The 22500-nt window shown below is 35.6% G+C and overlaps 1 protein-coding gene and 1 long non-coding RNA gene across 4 annotated transcripts in view; one reads left to right on the plus strand and one right to left on the minus strand.

Annotated features, from left to right (window-relative positions):
- LOC126864213 (nuclear factor of activated T-cells 5-like) overlaps positions 1 to 22500 on the minus strand; it is a 58393-nt gene that overhangs the window by 31104 nt on the left and 4789 nt on the right. Inside the window, exon 1 of one of the 3 annotated variants that reach the window (XM_050615315.1) lies at positions 12201 to 12304. The exons of the other annotated variants lie outside the window; for them this stretch is intronic. Coding sequence (XP_050471272.1) covers positions 12201 to 12225 — 25 coding nt within the window. The 5' untranslated portion in view covers positions 12226 to 12304. Of the gene's footprint in view, positions 1 to 12200; positions 12305 to 22500 lie in introns of those variants that run through there. 3 annotated transcript variants of the gene reach the window in all.
- LOC126864247 (uncharacterized) lies at positions 836 to 13097 on the plus strand. Its single transcript, XR_007689103.1, has 3 exons — positions 836 to 7374; positions 12213 to 12463; positions 12550 to 13097. It is a non-coding gene; the product is annotated as an uncharacterized LOC126864247 (long non-coding RNA).

Genomic DNA, 22500 nt, shown 5'->3' on the forward strand with positions numbered 1-22500 from the left:
CAATTGTCGATACACGATTGCTGATACACGATAGCCACGATGACAAAATGAATTTGCATTCATTTATGAAAATTCGCGTCGATGATATTCCAGAATGAATCTTCTTTTCGATCGCGAAAAAATTGCACAACAATGGGAAGGCTTTAGCTTGTATCGTATCATCTATCGGTGTCGCGTCATGGTCACTCGATTGTTATAGATCCTCCGATAGATCTGTCTTCTGTTTGAACAACAACGAGAGAAAATTAATTCGGAAAAGATAAAAAGCTGGACACGTGCGATAAATAGATTCGATGCGAAGCTCGAGTGTCCATGCGAAGGTTAAAGACTCAAATTATTAACATCGTTCAACAAGATCATCGTTCCGCGAATGAAAAAATGTTATCGACGTCGCATATATCGTTATATTTATCGATAAGGATAAAAATGAGAAATTGTATCGAACGAAAGCGTATTAGTTTCAAGTACGCTCTAATAATATTACTCGATATATTTTTATATTCAAAACATCATCGTTTCTTGTCTCTTCTTTAGACATTTCTATATTACATAATATGAACAAAAAACTGATTTTTATTTGCATATAAGTGTGTACTACATGTATATTACAAATTCAGTTATGTATTTATGTAAACTTGGTTCATTATTATTAGTCAATTTATTATCGGAAACAGTTTCAGTTTATTAAAAATTCAAATATTTTCTTGTCTTATGATAATTTTGAAAAGAACATTATCTGTATTCGTGTAACTTTGCTTGAATTTGTTGAATAAAAAAAAAATTAATTTACGCGAGTCATAAATAAACTTCATAATTTTATTTAATAAGTCACTGATTTAATTTGTATATCTAACATTGTAATTATTATACGATTCACGATATTATTTAATAATGTCGTACATTACATATTACTTGTTTCGATATAGGCTACTTTTCCTAATCATTAATGTTCCGTTTATTGCTCTATATAATCCGGAAAAATAATTCTTTAATAGAATGGAGATATAATTCTTCCAACAACGGGTATTAGCAATAATACGCCAGCGACCAACGGCCGATTAATAGGATTTTCATTGTCAGAGATCACCGACCGCGTGTTCGTTAATTGGATCTTCTGGCTCAAATGTTGGAAGATACACCCTTTCTACCAAGTAAGCCAATATACCATCAGCTAGCTCTATACAGTGATTCTAAACCGTAAAACACGAAACAGCGTGAGCGAATCATACGATGAAAGTTAGAATTACTTGTACTATATTCGCAAATTTTTACTCGACGATGTTTGGTTACTTTCACGATTTTTGCCTCGTTATATTTACGTTTGTTCCGTATGTTTCTTGACCTTTGCTCGATAGAGGCTCGATCGTTGTTGTCAAGAGTATCGAATTAAAAGGAAAATCGGACGATAAAGCGATATGAGAATACGACACAATATACGCGAAGCGTTATACGTCTGGTATAACATATACAGACACGAGAAGCAATATGAATGAAAACCAACGACAGGACACATGCAAATTAAGATGTGAAGGAACACGTGGCGGCATGCTCCATTTCCAGATCGTCATCGGCATAATCTACAACGAGACCGGCTCGAGAGGACATTCTAATTTTACGTAACGACATCGTACCAATATCTTTTTTCCATTTCGCAACAACAATCCTCATTTACAGACAGCGATCCGTTGCAAAATCCGTCGCGACGGATCTGGCTATAAACATGGCTGCTTCAACGAGCAAGGAAACGAGATTGAAACAAGAAATACTGGTTGCCGTTTAAATTGCATCGCGAATTGATAACACTTAACGAATAACGTCGCTTGTTGTACAATAGCGACTGACGGTGTCCTTGTTCGAATAAATCGAATCCCAGTCATTTTTCAATGTCTTTCTACTTCGTTATTATTATTGTTATTATTATTATTATTCGTAGCGTCATTATTATTCTTAGAAATGAAATTAATCGGCAATTGCGAAGATTCCCGTAAAATTCGGAACAAATAATCCTTCATAAAGAAGATAACCCAGAATAAAGATCCAAATTAATTAAATCATCACGGGAACTGAACTTCTCTTTTGCATCAGCGTTTAGCTTTGTAAATCTACTATAACGTTATGCGTTTGAAATAAAAAAAAAACTATAACATAGAATAAGGAAATAATGTCAATTAATCTGCAGTTGTAATTTGTTTAACAATGTATGATATACGATGCATTACAAAATATTCTCTAGTGGTGATTCTAGTTGCTTCAATAAAAAAAAGAATTGTGGAGAATCGGTAGCCTTCAACAGGTGTTGTTTAGAGCGGAATGGATTCGCGTTCACTCGAACGAGTCATCGAGGAGTAGTGTGTATGTGCGATTGTTCAGAGGCTCGGCAAATGACAGCGCGAAGATCGCCGTCTTGCTCGAGGAAGCACGGCTGAACATGATTAGATAATCGGCAGGCTGACGCGATCAATTAGTGTGCAGACATAAACGTGGCACAATTTCTGGCATCGATCGTGACGTCAAGGAACTCGACACCCGCTGTAATACCCACGACAAAGACAAAAACACGTAAGAACTAACAGCTGGTTACCTGTACAGGTGTAAACGATACGAAGGACGATAATAAAGTTAATATTTCTGATTAAACGATTAAATGAGTAATTTTCTAATTATATTGAAATATCCCGCAACTCATATAAATTTATTGGGAACAACAGATTCATTGATTATCCTTATTTTTTATAATTTCTCAATCAAGTAATAGGTTGTCACGTGTAAATAAGTGAATTTAATCAGTCATTTAACCTTCACGCTATGTAATCAATTTTTTCAACTGCTGTTGAAAAATATCGATCAATAAAAAAATTCTTCACTCTTTACTTGTCCTCTCTCAAAAGGTATACTAATCAACTGTGTAAATTGAAAGAGAGGAAAAAGCGACAATGTTATACATATCATATTTAAAAAATGAGAGCCTTGTATATCAATTTTTTATCTTCATTTGTCAAGCTTTATAACGAAGGAGAACTTTAAATGGTATAGATTAAGGTCAAAGTCTGCAGTGAACAAGTTTACAATGGCATTCAACTACGTTGTCTAACAATAGAAAAAGGTAATAAAACAGACAGTAGCTGCAAAAAAGTGTAAAACAATGTTCTTCGTGTCATTAAATATTTATGAACGTTCTACGACTTCACACAGAGCAAAACAGCAATAAATTACAGTAGTCTGCTAGGAAAAACTAGTATTACATATCACAACACAAAACGTAGTAAACATACGAAGTCTGCAAAGGTTTATGTCAATTTGCACTAAACTGATCGTTCAAGTACATACCATTTTTCTCCATAATCGTACATTATAGTTGAATACAAATCTCTAACAAATATCATGCATAGTGATGAAACTGTGAACAGGGAAATACTCGTAAATTCAATTACGTTTATTATGAAAATTTGCATTTTCTTTTTATAATATAGGATCTAAAAATATCCTTGTATTTTAAAACGTTATAGCATAACAGCTTTCAGATTCGTTTTTGAGTAATAATTGCAAACCAAATTAAATGAAATTTAGTATATTTGCGTGCTCGCTACTATGAATGAAACTCAGATAAATGTAACTCTACTATACTACTGCATTGTCATTCCTTGGTTAGGTTGTTACTTGAAAAATCTTTAGAGCGTTGTTCTTCGAACGAAACACGACGAGTATTACGTGGCAGTTCCCGCAGCCATTATCCTGTATGCGACGATTAATCTCATAATCCGATCGTTACGAGCGATTAAAGCGATTATACCGGTGCGTAATATGCATGAGACGAGACGCGTATGCTGTGTTTACTCGCAACGATACGATTTTCAGAGTAGCCCCATATTTTTACCCACCCAAATTGCATAACGCCCATGTTGTTGTTACTCGAATATCAAACGTTTATATTAATTGAAGTCTCTTCTGTTTGTCTGTTCAGCGTTTCGCACCCGCGATTCGCGATATAAATATCGTATTTATAGCGTGAGTGGTGCATGGATACTTGGAATAGACAAACTCTATTAATAACGAGCCACAAGATAAAATATTTCCGAGTAATATTATTCGAGTGATGCTTCGTACAAAATGCTTAATCGGTGATTACTAATAAGTTGTTGTGACAAATTGGTGAAAAAAAACCGCGTCAAACGGTCAAACGATTGCATAATAACTGACCTGAACGATACTATACAATAAAATTGTTGCAAAGACAATAGTGACACAATCGTGAAACGAGCTGGCCACTTGCCACGATATTATGAATTCATTTTTTACATTAATTTTGGTATTCTTTTGTTACGATATGCCATAAACAAAGACCACCATGGGAATGATACGATAAGTCCATTTTTATTGAATTTGTTGATTTTGTTGATAGCAAGGTATTTGAGTAAATCACACATATTTAATTCCAAAATCAAAGAAAAAGGTAGGTTCGATGTGCGATTGTTTCGCTATTTATTAAATTTTAAAGTTGTTTTTCTAAAGGGCGTGAAATGCAATTTATTAGATTTTTCATCTGTGGTGATCAAATTTAACACTGTTGTTTCCTTGTAAATTTGAAAATAAAATATTAAGTCGTTCGAAAAGTCAAAGATCAATATAAATATACAGGGTGGTTGATAACTGGTGGTACAAGCGGAAAGCGGGTGATTCTACGCGAAAAAAGAAGTCGAAAATATAGAATAGAAATTTTTTTTAATTTTTCCATCGAGACAACGATCTACAGTGAGATCCGTTATAACGAGACGTGATAAAGTGCACACGTACCGAACGAAGATTCAAAGTCGATTTTCTCGAAAACAAAGCCTCAAACGAAAAATTGTTATTCTATATTTTCGACTTCTTTTTTCGCGTAGAATCACCTCCTTTCCGCTTGTACCACCAGTTACCAACCATCCTATATATATATAGATAAGATAAAGATTACAACGTTCGACAGATCAGGTTTCATGTTTGTATAAAGATGCATTGTTGTAAAAGAAGTGTCTGTAAAAGAAAGACACTTTTCTAACAACCTAATATGTATCGCCATTTGAATCTTCTAAAGAGAATCTCTATTTTCTGTTATTCGCTGTAATTGCGATCGTATAACAAGACGCAAAGAAAAATCACGATCGGATATCCTCGTATGCAAATGAAAAAATATTAACACAATGCGCAACAGTGCAGCTATTGAAACAGATACTGACTTTGTAGATACAACGAAGTCCAACGTACATCGGACGCCGAAGCGTGTTTGTCTGTTTCTGTCGACATGTTTGAGACTTTGTCGATAATCGTAAATAATTGTTTTCAGATAGGACGTTATTTGCGGCGTAACTTTGACTTGGTGAAACCACAGTTCTTCCTATTATTGCTACCATTTCTTTGAAGCGAAAAACGTGTACAGAAGAGCTACGTAAAAAACAAGCCGTTTGTCGTTTCCGTAGGTCGTAAAAAGAATTTACAAGAATCTTTTTAAGTTCTCTAGAAAGGCAAGATCTATTATAACAATCATTTAGAGAGATAAAAACAGAATTTTTGCATTTTTTCTTTCACCTTTACACTCTCTTATACTCTGCAAGTAAACTAAATCCTTCATGTGCAACTTTTATTTTATTTATCTGCTGTGTTAGATTTAAGAAATTACAAAAATAATCTGGGCTGTTCATTAATACATCTACTACAATATACAATTACGATAAAAGTAAAAGTTCGAAAAGGAAAGAAATTCAAGAGCAATGTAAAATTGATAATCAGAATACGAAATGGCAAAGTTGTATGAAAAATAAGAGATGTCAGACGTACATAAGATTTCCGTATTTCCATCCGAAACCAACTCGATCTCGTGACAATGAAACGTGTGCACACGCGCCCACGACTTCGCATGCAAATGCTGTGTAAAAGTCGCGTGCACTCGTGTAAAAGCGTGACGCAAGCGTAAAGCACACGTGAACGTAATGATGTCGAATGAAATTGGCATATACATATACTGTCTTGTAACGAAAGCAACAGATTTGAATATAAAAGACTTCGTACTTCTAATGATTTCTTGCGACATATGCGGATTACGCGTTCTCCTTTTGGAATAGAGATTAGCCGTAAATCATTAACAAGAGCCGGTAAATAGCTTAGGATTATTTGTATAAGAAAAAGATTTTAACTGACGATATTTACAAAATAATAGTCTTGTAAATATATTAGTTGCTTATGATATTTGTTCAATAAACTCCTGGTAATTCAATTCGTTTAAGAAAATAAGATGATTCACGTTTCTATTTTAAACTGTTTTATCTAAATTGATGGTAATTAAAGATGGAACGTAATAGTTAGTTAGCAATGTTTTACAACGAACTTTATAGTTTTCGAAGCAAATACGATAAAACGTTTCTGGACAGATAGAGAGTGTACACTTAGAGTGTAAGCTTTTTGGCCAGGATAAGATCGACCCCGCCCTACTGTTTGAAGGTCGGGCAAATATTGGAGAAAAGGAAGGAACCTTCAGGACCCTCCAATCGTACGAAGGAAACGGAAAATTGATCGATATAACCTCGATATCGAGTATCAACTTCAACCTACAACAATGATAGTTGAAGATTCAATCCGATAAAGGAGAGGAGCCGATTATAACGTTATAATATGAGCTCAACTTTATTAAAGTAGAGCTGAATACATGTGCGATAACAATCGTAATAATAATCGCCGATCCAAAAATTCAATTGAATAAAAGCTTTTAAATTTTGTAAATTGTATTTTCTTAAAAATCAACATATACTCGACAACTATTAATTTTCCAATCCAATTCGCCAATCCTATATTCAATCTAAAAGAAAAAGAAACCAATTATAAGCTCGATTCTCCACAACTTCCATTCTACGAAACCAGGGAGCCCAAATTAACCAACACCATCCTATTAATCAAGAATCCTCAGAGGAATGGTCAAACGCAGAAACGAAACCCGAAAGAAACCATCGCGGAAGCGTCGAATCTAAAACGGAAGGGGTGGTGGATGCACGCGGGGTAGGAAAAGCACGTTCCCGATCCGTAACGAAGCCATAGATCCAAAAGGGGTTGCGATGACGCCAGCACGATCACAGGGACGCGCGAGATTTCGCGCGTGAGTGTGCTCGAAGAGGAACGATCGGCAGTCTCGTTCGGCTCGTTGAACATAAATCTCGTCTCCCAGTGGACGATGACCCGTCGCGCTTATTTATCATCGCTTTTCTCTCTGTTACGGCTTAACATTAATGACAACCCGATATAGTTTCCAACGCAACTTTCACTAATGGCCGGCTGTTTCCATCGACAATTAACAAAATATCATTTTTTCTATATTCCTAAAGAAACTCGATGATCTTGGATATATAAAAAGTAAGTGGATAGAAATATGTAATAAGCGATATTACAAGCTAAAAAAACTTCGGATCAGAGAGGATTCGAATTTTTGAACGCCAGTATGACATCATCAGTCGTCATAGTATTAACTATGCTTCAACGCGTTCACCATAAACGGGACTCGATGACTGTGCGCGTATGACACCATCATCGTCGTTACACGAGATTAACAACAAAACAATAGTACCCTGAGCCTTTTACCGACACAGTATACCATGAACGTTATCAAAGGCGAGATCATTGACTATTGACTTTCGCATTAAGATTATGCCTAGAATTTGTCATCGACGCATCTGCGTCATTATAAACGTTCGTAGTGTATCTATATGCCTTGTGAACTGTACGAGGTGATAGAATAGCCCATAAATCGGCCAAGCGAGCCTGCTTAGCCTGTCAATAATCGTTATCGACACAGTGCTGCCAATAAACTGTTTTCGACCGATAAACCGTACGTATTCTTTCGAAATTTTGCTCGCCGATTCAATCGAGCTATTCGAAAACGAGCGATCAGGGCAGATCGTGAACGCTTCGACCGAAAGCAGTTGATTTGAAAGCGAATTATTTTGCTATTGATATCTTGGTTTGCAACTGAATTAAACACGGAATGAAAGAGATTTCTCGTTATAACAAATTCCTTTCTTTCCTTTCTGTTCTCTGACTCTGTATGATACGATGAAAATTAATCGATTAATTAATTTGAGTACGTTACGTAATTGAATTTATTTTGTTAGATCGCAGAAGGCTAGTATAGTCTCCTTCCTTTTTTTATAAATTTAGCGTAATTGTATATGGCAGTGATTAAGCTGATGTAACGCGAATTTTATTGGTTAATTAATTTCAGTATCTACGTTATGTGGTTGAGAACTTTTGTTATATTAAAAAGGAGCTAGCAGATTTTTTCGTTCATTTCTTTAAATTTAGCACAGTTGGATGTGACAGTTATCAAAAGCGGCTCGGATTCTCGACGAATCACTGTCGAAAATCTGTCGCAAGCCCCCAGGCAGAGAAAACTGATATGCCACTCATTGTTCACCGAATATCAGTCTGAAAAGAGTTCTCGCCGCGGTTGTATAACGCCACGGTAGATAATCTCGCCACTGCTATCTTTTCGCAAATAGCAATAGCGATTACCTGATTTACAGTACGTGTGTCGCGGCGATGACTTTTATTGGGCTCTTGTATAATAGCTATAAAATATATTGAAGAAAGTAGTACAGCTTCAAACAACTTCAGGAAAGTACTCCAATTTCAAACAACTTCATGATAAAATACGCAATAACTTCAATTATTTGAATTACTTCGTTCTAATTTGCATTTTAATGAATATTTAACTATACCAATTATCTCTTAGGAAATACATTATTGATCAAGTTGTCAGTAAATAACATGAACAATCAATATGTCATTTATTTACTTGACAAAGGTCTCTTAATCGATCAACCTTAGCAAGTAAATTAAAATTGCCTTGTCACCTTTCCTATTTGGTAAAAGCACTGTGTTCCTCGACGATTCCTGAAAAACTTTCGTACATTATAATATAATATCGTTTAAAATAAATTAAACGGATAAAAAAACAACAAATACAGTGTGCAAAGATCGCAAGTGTTCCGTGTTACGCAGTAACGAGCATTTAATTATAAAATCCTTTCAAAATAACTTTTCGATATCCGCAAGCCTGGTAAATTTTTATGACTAAAGAATTTGTTTAATACGAATTAAATAAAATAGAGAAGCAATGAATAGAATTGATAACAATAATGGAGAAGAAAAGGGCAATACAAGACGGGGAGGAACGACAATAAGGAAGCACAGCAACCAGGCAAAACCCCAAAAGTTGCCATAGTTTTAGAGACAGATTATATAATGGAGTGCAATATAATAGAGTGAATAAGAGGGGGGGGGGAGTAGATATATAAAAAAAGAGAGATAGACAAAGAAAAGAGTTTAGATACATATAAGGGAGAAGGCAATAAGGTGATAACGCCATAGGACTGATAGGATGTAAAAATCGTAATAGGTAAACGAGATGTAAAACCGAAAGCTCGTCCAAAGCCGAAAGGCACGGACTACGTAATAATAAATAAATAAATAAATAATAGAGAGGCAATGACTTCCATATTGTTGGAAGGCGAGCGTACGTCGGCCTCTCTGTTTCGTCGACGCGGTAGCCGCGGAAACAATAAATAATCGAGGCAAAATTATTACGGGTCATTCGCTCAGGCTTCTTGATCCGTACGATCATTAAATAGTCGCGCTTTTCTCGAACTGGACTGCAGAGGATTTATCGTTAGGTGGAACGGCCTGCTATCGCTCCGCGATTCTCACACTGTCGAGCGTTCATCGAAGCTCGCGAGGTTCACTGATAACGAAAACAATAGTCCGCGGAACAGATAGTGATATTCTCTTTCTCTGTCTTTCAGACTGTATATTGGATTCTTGGCAAGTGCTAAAATTACTTCGTGTTGAATCGAAATGACTCAAAAGGTCGATCAATCGCTCAACTTCGCTCGCGCGACGCGGACTTTACTTTTCCCCTTTTCCGCGATGTTCTACTTGGCGAAGCCCTTTCTCTCTGACTTTTCCGTGCTATCTTCTTAAATTAATTTTCATGTGAAACCTCCTGCACACAGATCGATATTAAGATTGAAAAGTAACAAAAATTCAGAAATTTAAGTTACAAAATAATGAAAATAGTGAACTTTTAGAAATAAACATTACAGGTCTGCAACTGATTAATTATGAAAGTTTGAAGGATCAGCAATCGTTTACAGATACTTTGAATCTTAGATTTCCGAAGTATATTTTCTTCGTGAACTGATCAATGATTGAACAAATCAAGACACGTGCATTTATTACATTGTGACGTTGATAAATTCACAAGTTCATCATGATCTATCGTTTTTCTAGAAAATAATTAATAAAGTGACAAAGCAAAACATTCTGCAATCAATTAATCTTCATGTTTCCTCGAAACTCTGCAGGGATCTCACCTTTCACCTGCGATACTCGAACGCTGCGCTAACAGAGAATCCTATCGACTTTTTTCCTGTCATTTAGTCGAAGAATGTGTGTTGCCTTTTAGCAAGTCAAAGTACTCTGACTAATTACCAGAATCACATTTTACTTATTTCTACAATATCGTGTAAGCTATACGAACGATACGAGCTATGTACGTGATTTACACGCCATTAGTTGATAGCTTTTTTCTCGTAAATTATAGATACGAGAAAAAAAGAAAAAGAAAAAACATGAATGATTGAAAATGAATTATATATTCACTATAATATCCTTTTCGCAAGTGCAAAAATGCATGTGCGTTTTGCAGCTGCGTTACTTTTTTTTTTTTAATAGAAGCCCCCTTTTTTCATACATCGAATGCTTTCGCTATTCTACGAAAAAAGGTATTATGGTAACATGGTCGAAGAACGAATAGTTTAAAAGACTTTTAACTACAATTTTGTAAGAGTACCATATGGAAAATGAGAAAAGACGTAACGCAGTACTCTTGTATTTATATTTCCTTTGTCCTACATATGATAAATTCTATAAAATTTAAGTTACAATATCTTTTAAACTAACCAGTTTTCCACCAAGTTACCCTAACACTTTTCTTTTCGTAGAATAATAAAAGTCATTGAAAGAAAAATAGCCTAGCTGCAAAACGCACATGCATTTTTGTACTTGCAAAAAAGATATTATAGTGAATATGCAGTTCACTTTGAACCATTTGTATATTTGCACCTTCATGTATTTCTTATGCTTATCGTTTGAGAAAAACGCTGGGAACTTATATCGCGAACATCTAACTAATCCCAACATACAAGAAGAATTTTTTGTTACATTTTCCACAAATATATTCTTTTTCCTTTACTTGGGATTTATTATGCAATAAATGGAATATACTAATATTAGCTAGTAAACGTATGTTGGATGATGGATGGTACCACAGAAATCATAAAATAAAATTAGGTTCTTTTCCAAAGGACGATAAGTATCAGGTTGTCCGGAAAGTGTCTTTCTTTCGCAAACGTGTTTTTTACAACAGTGCACCTTCATACAAACGTGAAGCCAAGTGTTTGAAATGTCGCGGTGTTTATCCCAGCAGAAAAAAATAGATCGTACGTAATTCGACAAAATAATATAAAACAAAAAACATCGTGCGTCTATTACTTCCTCATAAAACGGAAGAAACTTTTCGGACAACCTAATAATGTGGAATAAATTACAAGCTATTGATTATTTTCTTTAAATAAGAAAGCGAAATTTATCCTACGATTCGAGTTATAATATCCAAGTAAATTACAAGCATCTAATCAAATTAAAAGCAGAAAAATAAAAAAGAACAAGACACGTAGATAACTCTCTTCGTTCGTTTCTGGCGCGTATTATTTCGTAAGCATCGGATTGTTTTCTGGTAGCGCCGGAGAAAAATTCGCAATTAAACGTGTAATCATGCCACGTTAAGTTATTTCCGCCTTGAACGCAACTTAATTGCCCGCGATAATGGATTCGACGATCGTTGTTGCAATCGTTCCAAGAAACATCATTCTGTTGCGAGATTTTCGACGCGCGCCGACGCGATTCAACCGGAAAACGACTTATCGATCGTTTTTCACTGTTTTCATTTCGAAATATTCGATTCATCGTTGCGTGTTCCGTGTGCCCAACATCTTTACGTTTGCATAAGTTATCGGCGAAACGAGACGGTGCAAATAGAGATTAACGGTCGCGAACAGAAGTCACGTGTGAGACTAGAAAAGCAGCAGTGTCGGCGTCGTTAGTATTAGTTATTATCTGCCGACCTTCTTTCGCAGAGAACGCTGTCATCCAACCACACTTCCGATCCCACTAACTGCAAACTCAAAGAGCATTTCGATGATTCTTCTTCATTTTACCAGGCTGATATCTATGCAGGAAATACATTCGATGAGAAACGAGAACTCGTTTAATTAATTGCAGATTCAAAGTACATTTTGACGATTCTTCGATGATTTGACGAAGCGACGAAGCAATAATATTCGAGCTGAGACAAGTGGAAAAATAATAGATCGAAATATATGTGCATGTAAGTAGCTGCATGATTTTATTTCATATTTAAAGAAAGCAACAATTTTTCTATGTTTAATCCACATCCATTTCTCATTTTTCCAGTTTAGTATATTAGCTCTGTAACATAATACGATATTCCATGGCTAAAATAAAGCCAGACAGACTAATTATCATGGATACTAATTTAATAACTGTACAATAATAGGTAGACTGTAAATGTTTATGGAAAACATAAAGGTGCAAAATTGTACGCAACAAGCGAGGATATAGAAAATATGCAAAGTAGAATAAGCTTAAAATAAAGTGCAGTATGTAAAATAAACTTGTTACAATATGTATAATGTATATACTTGTCCTTGTTTTAATTCCAAGATCTCGTAACCTTCTGATTTGTCTCTCCTAACTTTTTTTATCAACTCATCTGATCTTTATTGATTTTTAACACGGTGATTACAAAACGGTCCAATTAACAAGTTAATTTGATTTTCGTTACGTATATAAAATCACCGATTCATCAAGCCATTTTCGAACCGTAATTCGCTTTAGTTCCATTTAACTTGGAAAACATCGATTCTTCTATTATTCTATACGCACGATATACGGGTACATACCTGATCTATCGTCATCTAAAGGTAACATCTCGCCAGTCTATACGTACCTGAACTATCACACGACAACGATTCGCTATATGAAGTTATAAGACGGAGTGCCCACCTGCCAATCAAACGAAACACACGACACGTGATTCAAGTACCGTGTAAAGATAACAAAAAAGAAGCGAATTTTGGATAAGCACGATGCAGAGCAGATTAGCCCTAGTGTTCGGAGCAAGTGAAGCGAAATGAGATTACTTTTTCGTACGTTCAAACTCATCGAAGCAAAATTAATTAAGCAATGCGATAACATCCATTAATTCCCGACAACCTGTCGTCTGAATTCGCAAATACGTTCAGGAATCTACGTAAAGTAGATGGAACCGAAATGGAACTACCAATAAGCGTTCATAGTTCGCTAGGAACGATTTATGACAGTCTGCCAAAAGATATTTTGGCCACCATCCATGGCAAGTAATCAGCCAAGGGGTTGTTTGATAGTACGGCAACTTCGAGAATGGAGACAGTCGTGGGAATCGAAAGCACGATAGTTAATTAGATTTTGTATAAAAGATGTTGGTAGCACACCGACAGCGTGAATGCGATGTATTTATTTATTAAAATGTGATTAATTAATTTTGTAATTGTAATTTATTAGTGTATGATCCTCGATGAAGCGATTCATATGTATGAATCGTACGTACCTATTTAATAATTAGTATAATAATATTACCTATTTAATAACAATAATAATATATCTGTCAATTTTTAATAAAAATGTGTAGAAAGAATCTCGAAGCCGAGGTTTTGTCACATCGATAATGAAAACACCATCGAAAACTGATCAATGTCGAAACATCCCCTGACCGTAAATTAACAGCCAGCAATACATTTAAACGTGTTTCGTAATCATTCCCAGACCAGAAGCTCATCGCGTCGATTTGTTACGACACGTTAACGGACTTTATGTTATGTAAAATGTTAATTAATACAAGACCGGTGCACGATACACTCGTTGCTTCTTTTAACAGACCAAGACTAAAAAAAGCCACGTGTTTCTCGATGGATCAATGTTCGAGAACAAAGCTTCTCTATATTCAGAATCTATGTTTAAACGTTTGAATAACATCTCGTAGTATTTGAATACTTGACCGAAGAAATTAGACCTTTTTGATTAAAAGGGAAGGCACCTCTACCCTCTTGGTGCAAATATTTGCCAAGTAAATTTGAGAATTTTTTATTCGATTATCGAAAGTCTACAAAGTTTCTTCAACAATTTCGGAATCCAAATTTTCGATATGGATCAGAAGTAGATCCATGTTTGCCTCCAAAAATCTTTCGTTTCAGAATTGGCAATGTAGTAGAGCCTCCCTTATCCGAACACCCGTTATAAACGTCTATTATTACGCGAATGTAATATATACCAAATATATCCTTTTTCCTTCGTTCGATTAAGTAAATTCTGATTACAATAATTTCTTTCTAATTATCGAGACAAAATATGACGTAATTAAAAAAACCCAAAAATGACGTAAGTGCGACAGAATTAGTAAAAACACGCGATATTGGAAAAGCCATAATCGCAAATATTAGAAAACAAGAACACGATGTCAAAAATTATCTAAAGCACGTAGATTCTCTGCAGATGCTGGCAACGGTAGGAAAACCTTAAATATACCGATGTAACGAAATGGTTTCATTGCGATAAAGACGATAATAATGACGATTTTATACAAATGCAAACAGCAAACGAAAATGCTGATGGAGAAGCGCCTTGTTACGTCGAGGCATTCGTGGCATTCGAAAAACAACTTGGATGGTTCGAAGTATGACAAGAATGTAAGTCTATGCACTTACCTATGTTGACAAAATTATATAACTTAGCGATCAAAAAGATATTGGATACGTAAATATTTAAGGAATCTGTCGATTAATCTTAGTCCGTATTTGAATAAATGAAATTTCGTATCAGAAAAATGATAGCTCTATTGTTCGAAAATTTCATTGTCCCAATAGTATTATCTAGTTTACATAAGGCGGACTCTATTATAATTAACGATAGAGCTGATAACGCGATGTACCTTCAATTTTCGAAAAGAATTTCTTTTGCATCGAAGCTCGACTCGAAATAAATTTTTCTACCTGGCACAGGTAGCATTTCGAGACGATATTGAAAACGACCTTGAGACCGCTTTACTCTTGTCGTTTAATGCTTCTTTCGACGTCGTACATAGGAGAGTCGGTGACCCAGGTCTATCACAGTAAGCACCGTCTAGTCAGACGTCTTATCGCAGTTGGTAGACAATTATTCTTAAGAGTGAGATATGTTAACGACCTTGACGATCGATTAGGAACGAATTTCTATTAACTACCACGCAGTTTATTGCCGTTATCGTCGTTTTCCTATTCAAAATCGTTACGATGTTACGACGTCTGTCGAATTATCGGCACGAATGTTGTTATGTTTCACGTACTCTTAATGGATCTAGTCACGCGGCTATCGAGTTGATGTCCGTTTTTTGACGAATCTAACTCCTCTTATAACTAGTAGGCTATCCTGCTAATTTCTGCAGTCTTTACTCTATCTGATTTGAAGGCCATGTATATAGCTATATAGAGTGAACCACGTAACTGGACCCGGCTGTAGCTCCGATTTCGTCGAGGACAGAGGAAAGACGTACAGAGAAAAATCGAATGGCACGATAAGATGCATGTTCGCGGATTTTACTCGCTTTTTTTTTAGTATGCTTCGATATACCGGAAAAGTATAATTCCATTCCTTTTTCTAAATGCAACTCTATAATTTTGTATCAACCATTCGATGCATTTTTTAATATTCTACAAAGAAGTGTTAAGGTATTTGCGTCGAAAAATATTTACCTTAAAAGATATTTTAATTGCAGTTTTGTAGAACTTAGCGTATGACAAACAAGGACAAACGTAAAGCGGAATGCTTGTGTTTATGTTTTTCTTGTCTTTTATATAATAAATTTACTGGAACTAAAATCAAATACCTTTTAAACTAGGCAATTTTCGATCCAAGTACCTTAATACTTTTTCCTAAAGAACTGAAAGATGCATCGAGTGGTTAATAACAAACTATAGAGTTCCATTTAAAAAGAACAGCGCAATTGCACTTTCCCCGTGCATACTAAATCGTTGCATAAAAAAGAAAAAAAAGAGTAGCTACGAACATAAATCTTAGCACGTCATTCAATTTTTCTCTCTACAAATTCTTTTTATTTTCAATGAAATCCGAGCTACAACCCGACCCAGTGACGTGATTCACCCTGTATATTTCAGATATTATACAAATATACTTGGACATATATATTACATACCATGATGTTCGTGTAAATCACGCGTCTTTTGTTAAAAATAGCAGCTAATGGATTTTCTTCTGTTCTGTAGACTTCAAAAGATCAAACGTGAAGATACAAATGCGTGGCAGACACAGTGATGCAGAAATTGTATCAGTTGCTCCTTCATATTCTCCTAATTTACAATCAAGAAAAAGATCCTTGGACGAGTTAACATTTATTAATGTTGTTAAATAGGAATACCTGTGAATCACTCTCCTTGTCCTGTCTTTTATCCTTTTCTCTCACTGCTCTCATATCCGATTATCTTCATACATATGTATAACTGTTACTACGATGACAGCGCAAAATATCTCTAAGATCAAAACGAAAGACACGTGTTGAAACTGACGTGGACATTAAATTACGGAACTATAAGAAACAACAAAAATCGACTTTCGACGATTCCAAACGACGAGCTATCCAAACCAAACATGTTAACATCGAATACCAAGGCAGTCAAAAATCCTGAAAATCTACTGGGCCACTTAACTTTACAGGAATTCAGCCAGCCCATTAATTTCAGGGAACAAATGTCCCAGTGTGAGTGCTTTATAGCATACTTAAATCATCGTCTCACATTAAAAGTTAACTTTATTAGGATTTTCGATAAATACTAAATGATATATATTAAATAATTGTAATTTTCATTTACCTGTATTATTAAATATCCTGTGACATTTCTATATGTACGAATAAATGCTTTTGTGCATGTTGGCATTGATTTTATATGATTTTTGCATTCCATTTGTGATACTTTTATTGCTTCTCGGATCTCCTCGTTTTTGGTTACTTTCTAAGTTTCTCCGTGTCGGTCATAAAATTTTTTACACCAAAAGGATCGTGTACAAAGAAATATAAAAAATTGTTCAACGTACGAGAAAGACAGATATCGACTTATTACAAGAGAAAGAATTCGAAACGCGACGACAATAACGATACAAGCATCGATATTAAAACACGATATAGTCGCTCGATAGAAGCACGAATCGGCTTCGTTTATCGCAGATTAAGTCGAACGAGCACTGCGAATAATTCACTTCGCATTTATCAAGCGAAATCGTCGCTCTATTAATTAATGTCTAAGGAGAATCGAGAAAGATACGCTCTAATCGTTGCCTGCTGTCGAAGCGCCAGAAAAACTCGAGTCTTTTTAACGACTGCAATTGGCCTTATTAATCCGAGTCAAGCACATACTTTGACCACGACCCATCTTCATCTCTGTCTTGACGATCCGCTGTTGCCTTACGACGAAAATGCGTCGCGGCGAAACGTTTTGCTTCTGGCTAATCTTGTGTAACGAGTTACATGACACGGCGTAAATTTTTTATCAGTCAGCCGAACGATGGTTATGTGAAGAGCTGACAACCATAACAGTGTAGGTTGGTACACTGGTATTTTTTTAATAAAATAGCATTCCATCGCTGAATCCCGTTACGCAGAAATTAAATGAATGGCAAAAAAAGAAAAAGAAGGAATACGCAAATTATCTGGCGTATTAGTATCTTTCAAATGTCTGATTGCATAATCGCGATGCAAGCTTTTACGTTAAATTTTCTTGATGACGCGAGAAAAGAGTGTATACTGGTTAAGTCTTGATAGAAAGGTCAGTACAATGAAGTCTAAGTTTTGGAGCAACATTTAACAGTATTATTCAGTTTGATATAATAAGAACGTAGCCATTAAGCAATGTCGTATTTCATCCTCGCTGTTCATTCTGCTTCGCTCAGAAGCGTAACCCCTAATTGCTTCAAATATGGTGTTGCAAAGTGTTATATACGTTTGTGTATGTGCATATATAATATAACATAACAATACAAATAAAATATATATTTGAAAGACTCAACTATGCAACACCGAATCCGATCATTTTGATTATTTTCGCCTTTGCATTATTTTGATATACTCGTTATTAGGTCCTCGATACTTAAAAACTGACAACTACATTTAGCATTATGACGCACAGAATGAAATTCTCTAAATTCTAGTGCGTGTTAATTACATTCAATTACTTTCCATAAATTAGAAACTCCAGCCTCTCTAACCAAGTCGGTATAATATCTAATATTTTCAATGGAAATTAAAAACAATGAAAATTATGTAGAATTTAATTCTTTAAATTTAATTAAACTAAACGACAATTTAATTAAAATAATTCTGGCTAACACTCGAATGGAACGAAAGCGGAAAGCGATCTTTCGAGGTAGTCCGGGCGAAGTCGCCGTTCGAACAACACCGGTGCCCGAGGACATTATGATATTTCATATTTTCTCTTTGCTCGAAGCATGAATTCCAAGAAGGTAGCGACAAGGTCGATTGAAACGCGCTGTACGAATACGAAAGAGGAACACGAAGGGTGAGTTGATCGTTCATGAACAACGCGAAACTGGTTTTCCCCAGTAACTACCGATTCCTCTCGGATTAAAGGGGCCACTAACGTCTTGTATTGCACGAAAGAAGTCTATTATTATCAGACTTTCCTGGTTGAAGTAGAAAAAACAAGCTGGAAACCGCAAATGAGCTAAACTTCCGCTTTGTACTCGATGTATATCGTAGAAACTGATTTAGCTACATAAATATGAAGCTGAATATGCATATGACATATTTACGAATCAAACAGCAAATGCATTCCTACTTCACGACGTCCGAAATTTTGGCGAGCCCGTGAAACGCGCTTAATGTTCCGCGGCAGATTTTGAGATCCGGCCAGATGTGAAAAAGCTGAGCAAGATCCGCTCGAATTCGAGGGTTCCTATATACGTGCTATGTGTTCAGTTTATCGCGAATCGCGTTATTAATCTCACAATAAAAGTTCAAATAGATTGCGGATCCCCTTTAGCCCGCGGATCGATGCGCTATCAATGGGATTTAACCCTGTGGAAATCGTAGTTGATCTGACAGATACATAGGTAGATACATGTAAAATCTTTTTATGCTCACTTGTATTTTTAGACAAACACGTTTTAAAATTTACTGACAGAAGATAGCTCGTGATATGAGTAGACTGTTTATGTAAATGTTTATGTAAATTCATATTTTTACGAGCGCACATAGATACAGAGAGTAATAGAGCATAACCGTAGAATACAAATGAATGATAGAATAATCTAAATAAAGATTCGTGATTAGCGGGAAGTATCACATAGAGAGGTAAAGAAGTCCTATTATATCAACTATTCATCCGTATGTTTATGTAATCAGTATATATGTAATATACATATTTTGCACACATATGTATATATATACATATATTATACATATAGTTATCATACAACTATACTATATGTCTAGCTAAAAGCATCCAATGCATACAAGAAATTCCACCTTGAAATTCCCCTTGCATCGCGTACTTCGCCAGGAACCTCTCATTTGATGGGAACGAGTATAATTTAATCGTCGCGTCGATTCGTTATTATTCGTAAATATCGCATAAATAACGTCGGCGTAACATCGACTTCTTATAAAAACTCACGATAACATCGATCGACGGCCGATTGAGCGGGAAAAATATATGCATCTCGAGCAGCATTACGCATGTATAATTGCAAAAACAGGAAGAAGAAGGAAATGGATTGGTCTTGGGTATATGTAAATAAACACAAAAACCAAATCATCTCACGATCCAACGGAGCTCGCTTGTGACGCAAATCTACCCCCCTGGTGGCATTCTCGCGATGATTTCATGCACATTCGCGATTTATTCGATATATTCTATGAGCGTGGCGTGGCAGCGGAACGACGTATCGCGAGAACCGTTCTCCTCGTTCGACCGCGATTACTGACGCATTCTTCATTCTTGCAACATTTTATGAACGAACGTGCTTTCCGTCGCGACAACGGTAGCCAGGCTCGTGCGAAAAGACGAGAGAAAGAATCGCACCGGTTTCCTGATAATCGGTTCAATGCGCTGAAAACCGAGAAAAATTCGAAACGTTACATAAGCGATCACGCTCCGTTCGCAAACATGCCCTCGCAAGTCGATCGATCTTATTGGACTGCGACATATGGAATGTCTGTTTTTTAGGTCGCGTTCAACGATAACTTTATCGGTTCTAGCGATCGTACGCTGGAATCGAAACATTTTCGTCAATGAGTCGCAAAATTACGGACTGTCTCGAGGAAATCATCGAATTTTTATATTTTACACGCTTCTGGATGTACAGTAAGTCACGAAAATACTCGAGTGCTTGTACAATCCTTTTATGAATATATTGCGTGCATTATGAATGTGTTGCGAGTTATGTGAAACTTTTTGAAACTACGTTAGCACTGTAATAATATCACGAATATGTTAGTCCAGTTTGAAAGAGATCTAGTAGAATACGTAGAAGTTATGAAACGTTAACCAGAGGAAATCAAAATAATATTATAGAAATCGCAGATATATTTTATAAATGTTAAACTTTTAATTAGTATCGAAGGTAGTTTCATTAGAAAATAATATAGAAATATTTGAATAACCTCTGTCAAATTGGTATATATTTGTACTAATATCATGTAACTGCTATCTACATTGTTCTATTTATTTCAGACTTTACCGATATAATCGTGACAATCTATCGTTACAACGATAATGAAGTTTGAAAATGCTTTATTTAACACGCATAATATATCCGTCGTAGATCCTTATCGCAAATAATAACAAATATCGATATAATTATATCACTCGCTATATCATTCCTCTCTCCATTTTTTAACGCGTTGATCTTGAATTTTGAAAAATGAACGTTTGCATGTTTAGCATATCTTGCGAACTAACGTAGATAACGTTCACGTGTTATCACACCATGCACAAAGCATGATAAAGTAACTAACTGATGCGAATACTATAAAACCGCGTGAGAATCGCCTTTCGAGGAAAAGGTAAGTTTCTTCTGTTTGAAGCTAGAATGCTAATTATTCTCGAAAGGACACGAATCGATAGTTAGCGTTATATAACATTCTCTTGATAAATGCGTATACCAGAATCCGATGATGTTCGAAAATTGACTGGCAAATAGATAGCGTATTGAAAAGCAACAGATTATTTAGATTAAGTTGCAAAAATAGATGAGAAATGAGAAGAGGCGAAAAGTTCGGATTGAAAGTCGCGCGATGCATCAGTATAATTCAAACGTTGATAATACAACGATGATATCAACACTGGTTACGTAACATTTCGCGATACTTGCGATTTAACGAGGGGAAAATCGCATTTTAAACGGACTCGATATGTTTGAATATTATAAAACAAATGATAGTATTTGTTACATTAACCAGCGAATAAGAAAAAAGGATTTTATCGAAATTCGAACGCGTTTCTCATGACGAATGTGTGATACAGATATGCCGCAGTCTATGCGTCAATTAATTCGATAGCACGATTTTCCTGCTAAATGTAACCCCTGGGATAAACCATGACGAGGGCGATAGTATCTAAAGAGGTGGCGTCGGGCGCCGCGGCGCCAGTCGTCCCTCTGTGGTCAGGCAGAAATTGTAGGCCAAATGAAATGCAGTGAACAACCAAGAGAAAAAAAATAGAGGAGTCCGATCGTACTGGTCTCTCGAGTGAATTTCCAATTGGAAACTCCAATTGGAACCTAACTCTTTTATTGTTACCTAATGAATTTTTATTTGCCTATGGGAAATTTGAAGATACAAAAATGCAAAGAATACGCTTGATATGTAAAAATATATAAAATGTCCAAAGTATAGTACTCTCTATAATATTCAGTAAATAAATAAATCTCTCTTATTTTACAGAGGGTTACAATAGTGAATATTTTTTCGACTGTATGATGTCACCTATATAAATATTTCATTATCGTTATTATTAGATACGAATGTTTCAAGAGCATACCGACATCGCAATCCAAGATAGAATGTTTCTACCAAAGAAAATTGATAATACTGTAAATCTATCAATATGTATAGAGGACATAAAAAGTTGGTATATCTAAAGTAGTATAAAGTAGTAAGAAAGTACGAAGGAAGCGGTTTGGCCGAGAATTGAGAATGGGAAAGGCTGCATCGGGCGAGAAGGTGGCACCGCCATAAATTGTTAAGATCAGTGTAGATTGACGGTGATTGAGACTAGATTACAAAGACCTTGAGTCGCTTAA

The sequence above is a fragment of the Bombus huntii genome, chromosome 3 (assembly GCF_024542735.1).
Source record: "Bombus huntii isolate Logan2020A chromosome 3, iyBomHunt1.1, whole genome shotgun sequence".
Lineage (NCBI taxonomy): Eukaryota > Metazoa > Arthropoda > Insecta > Hymenoptera > Apidae > Bombus > Bombus huntii.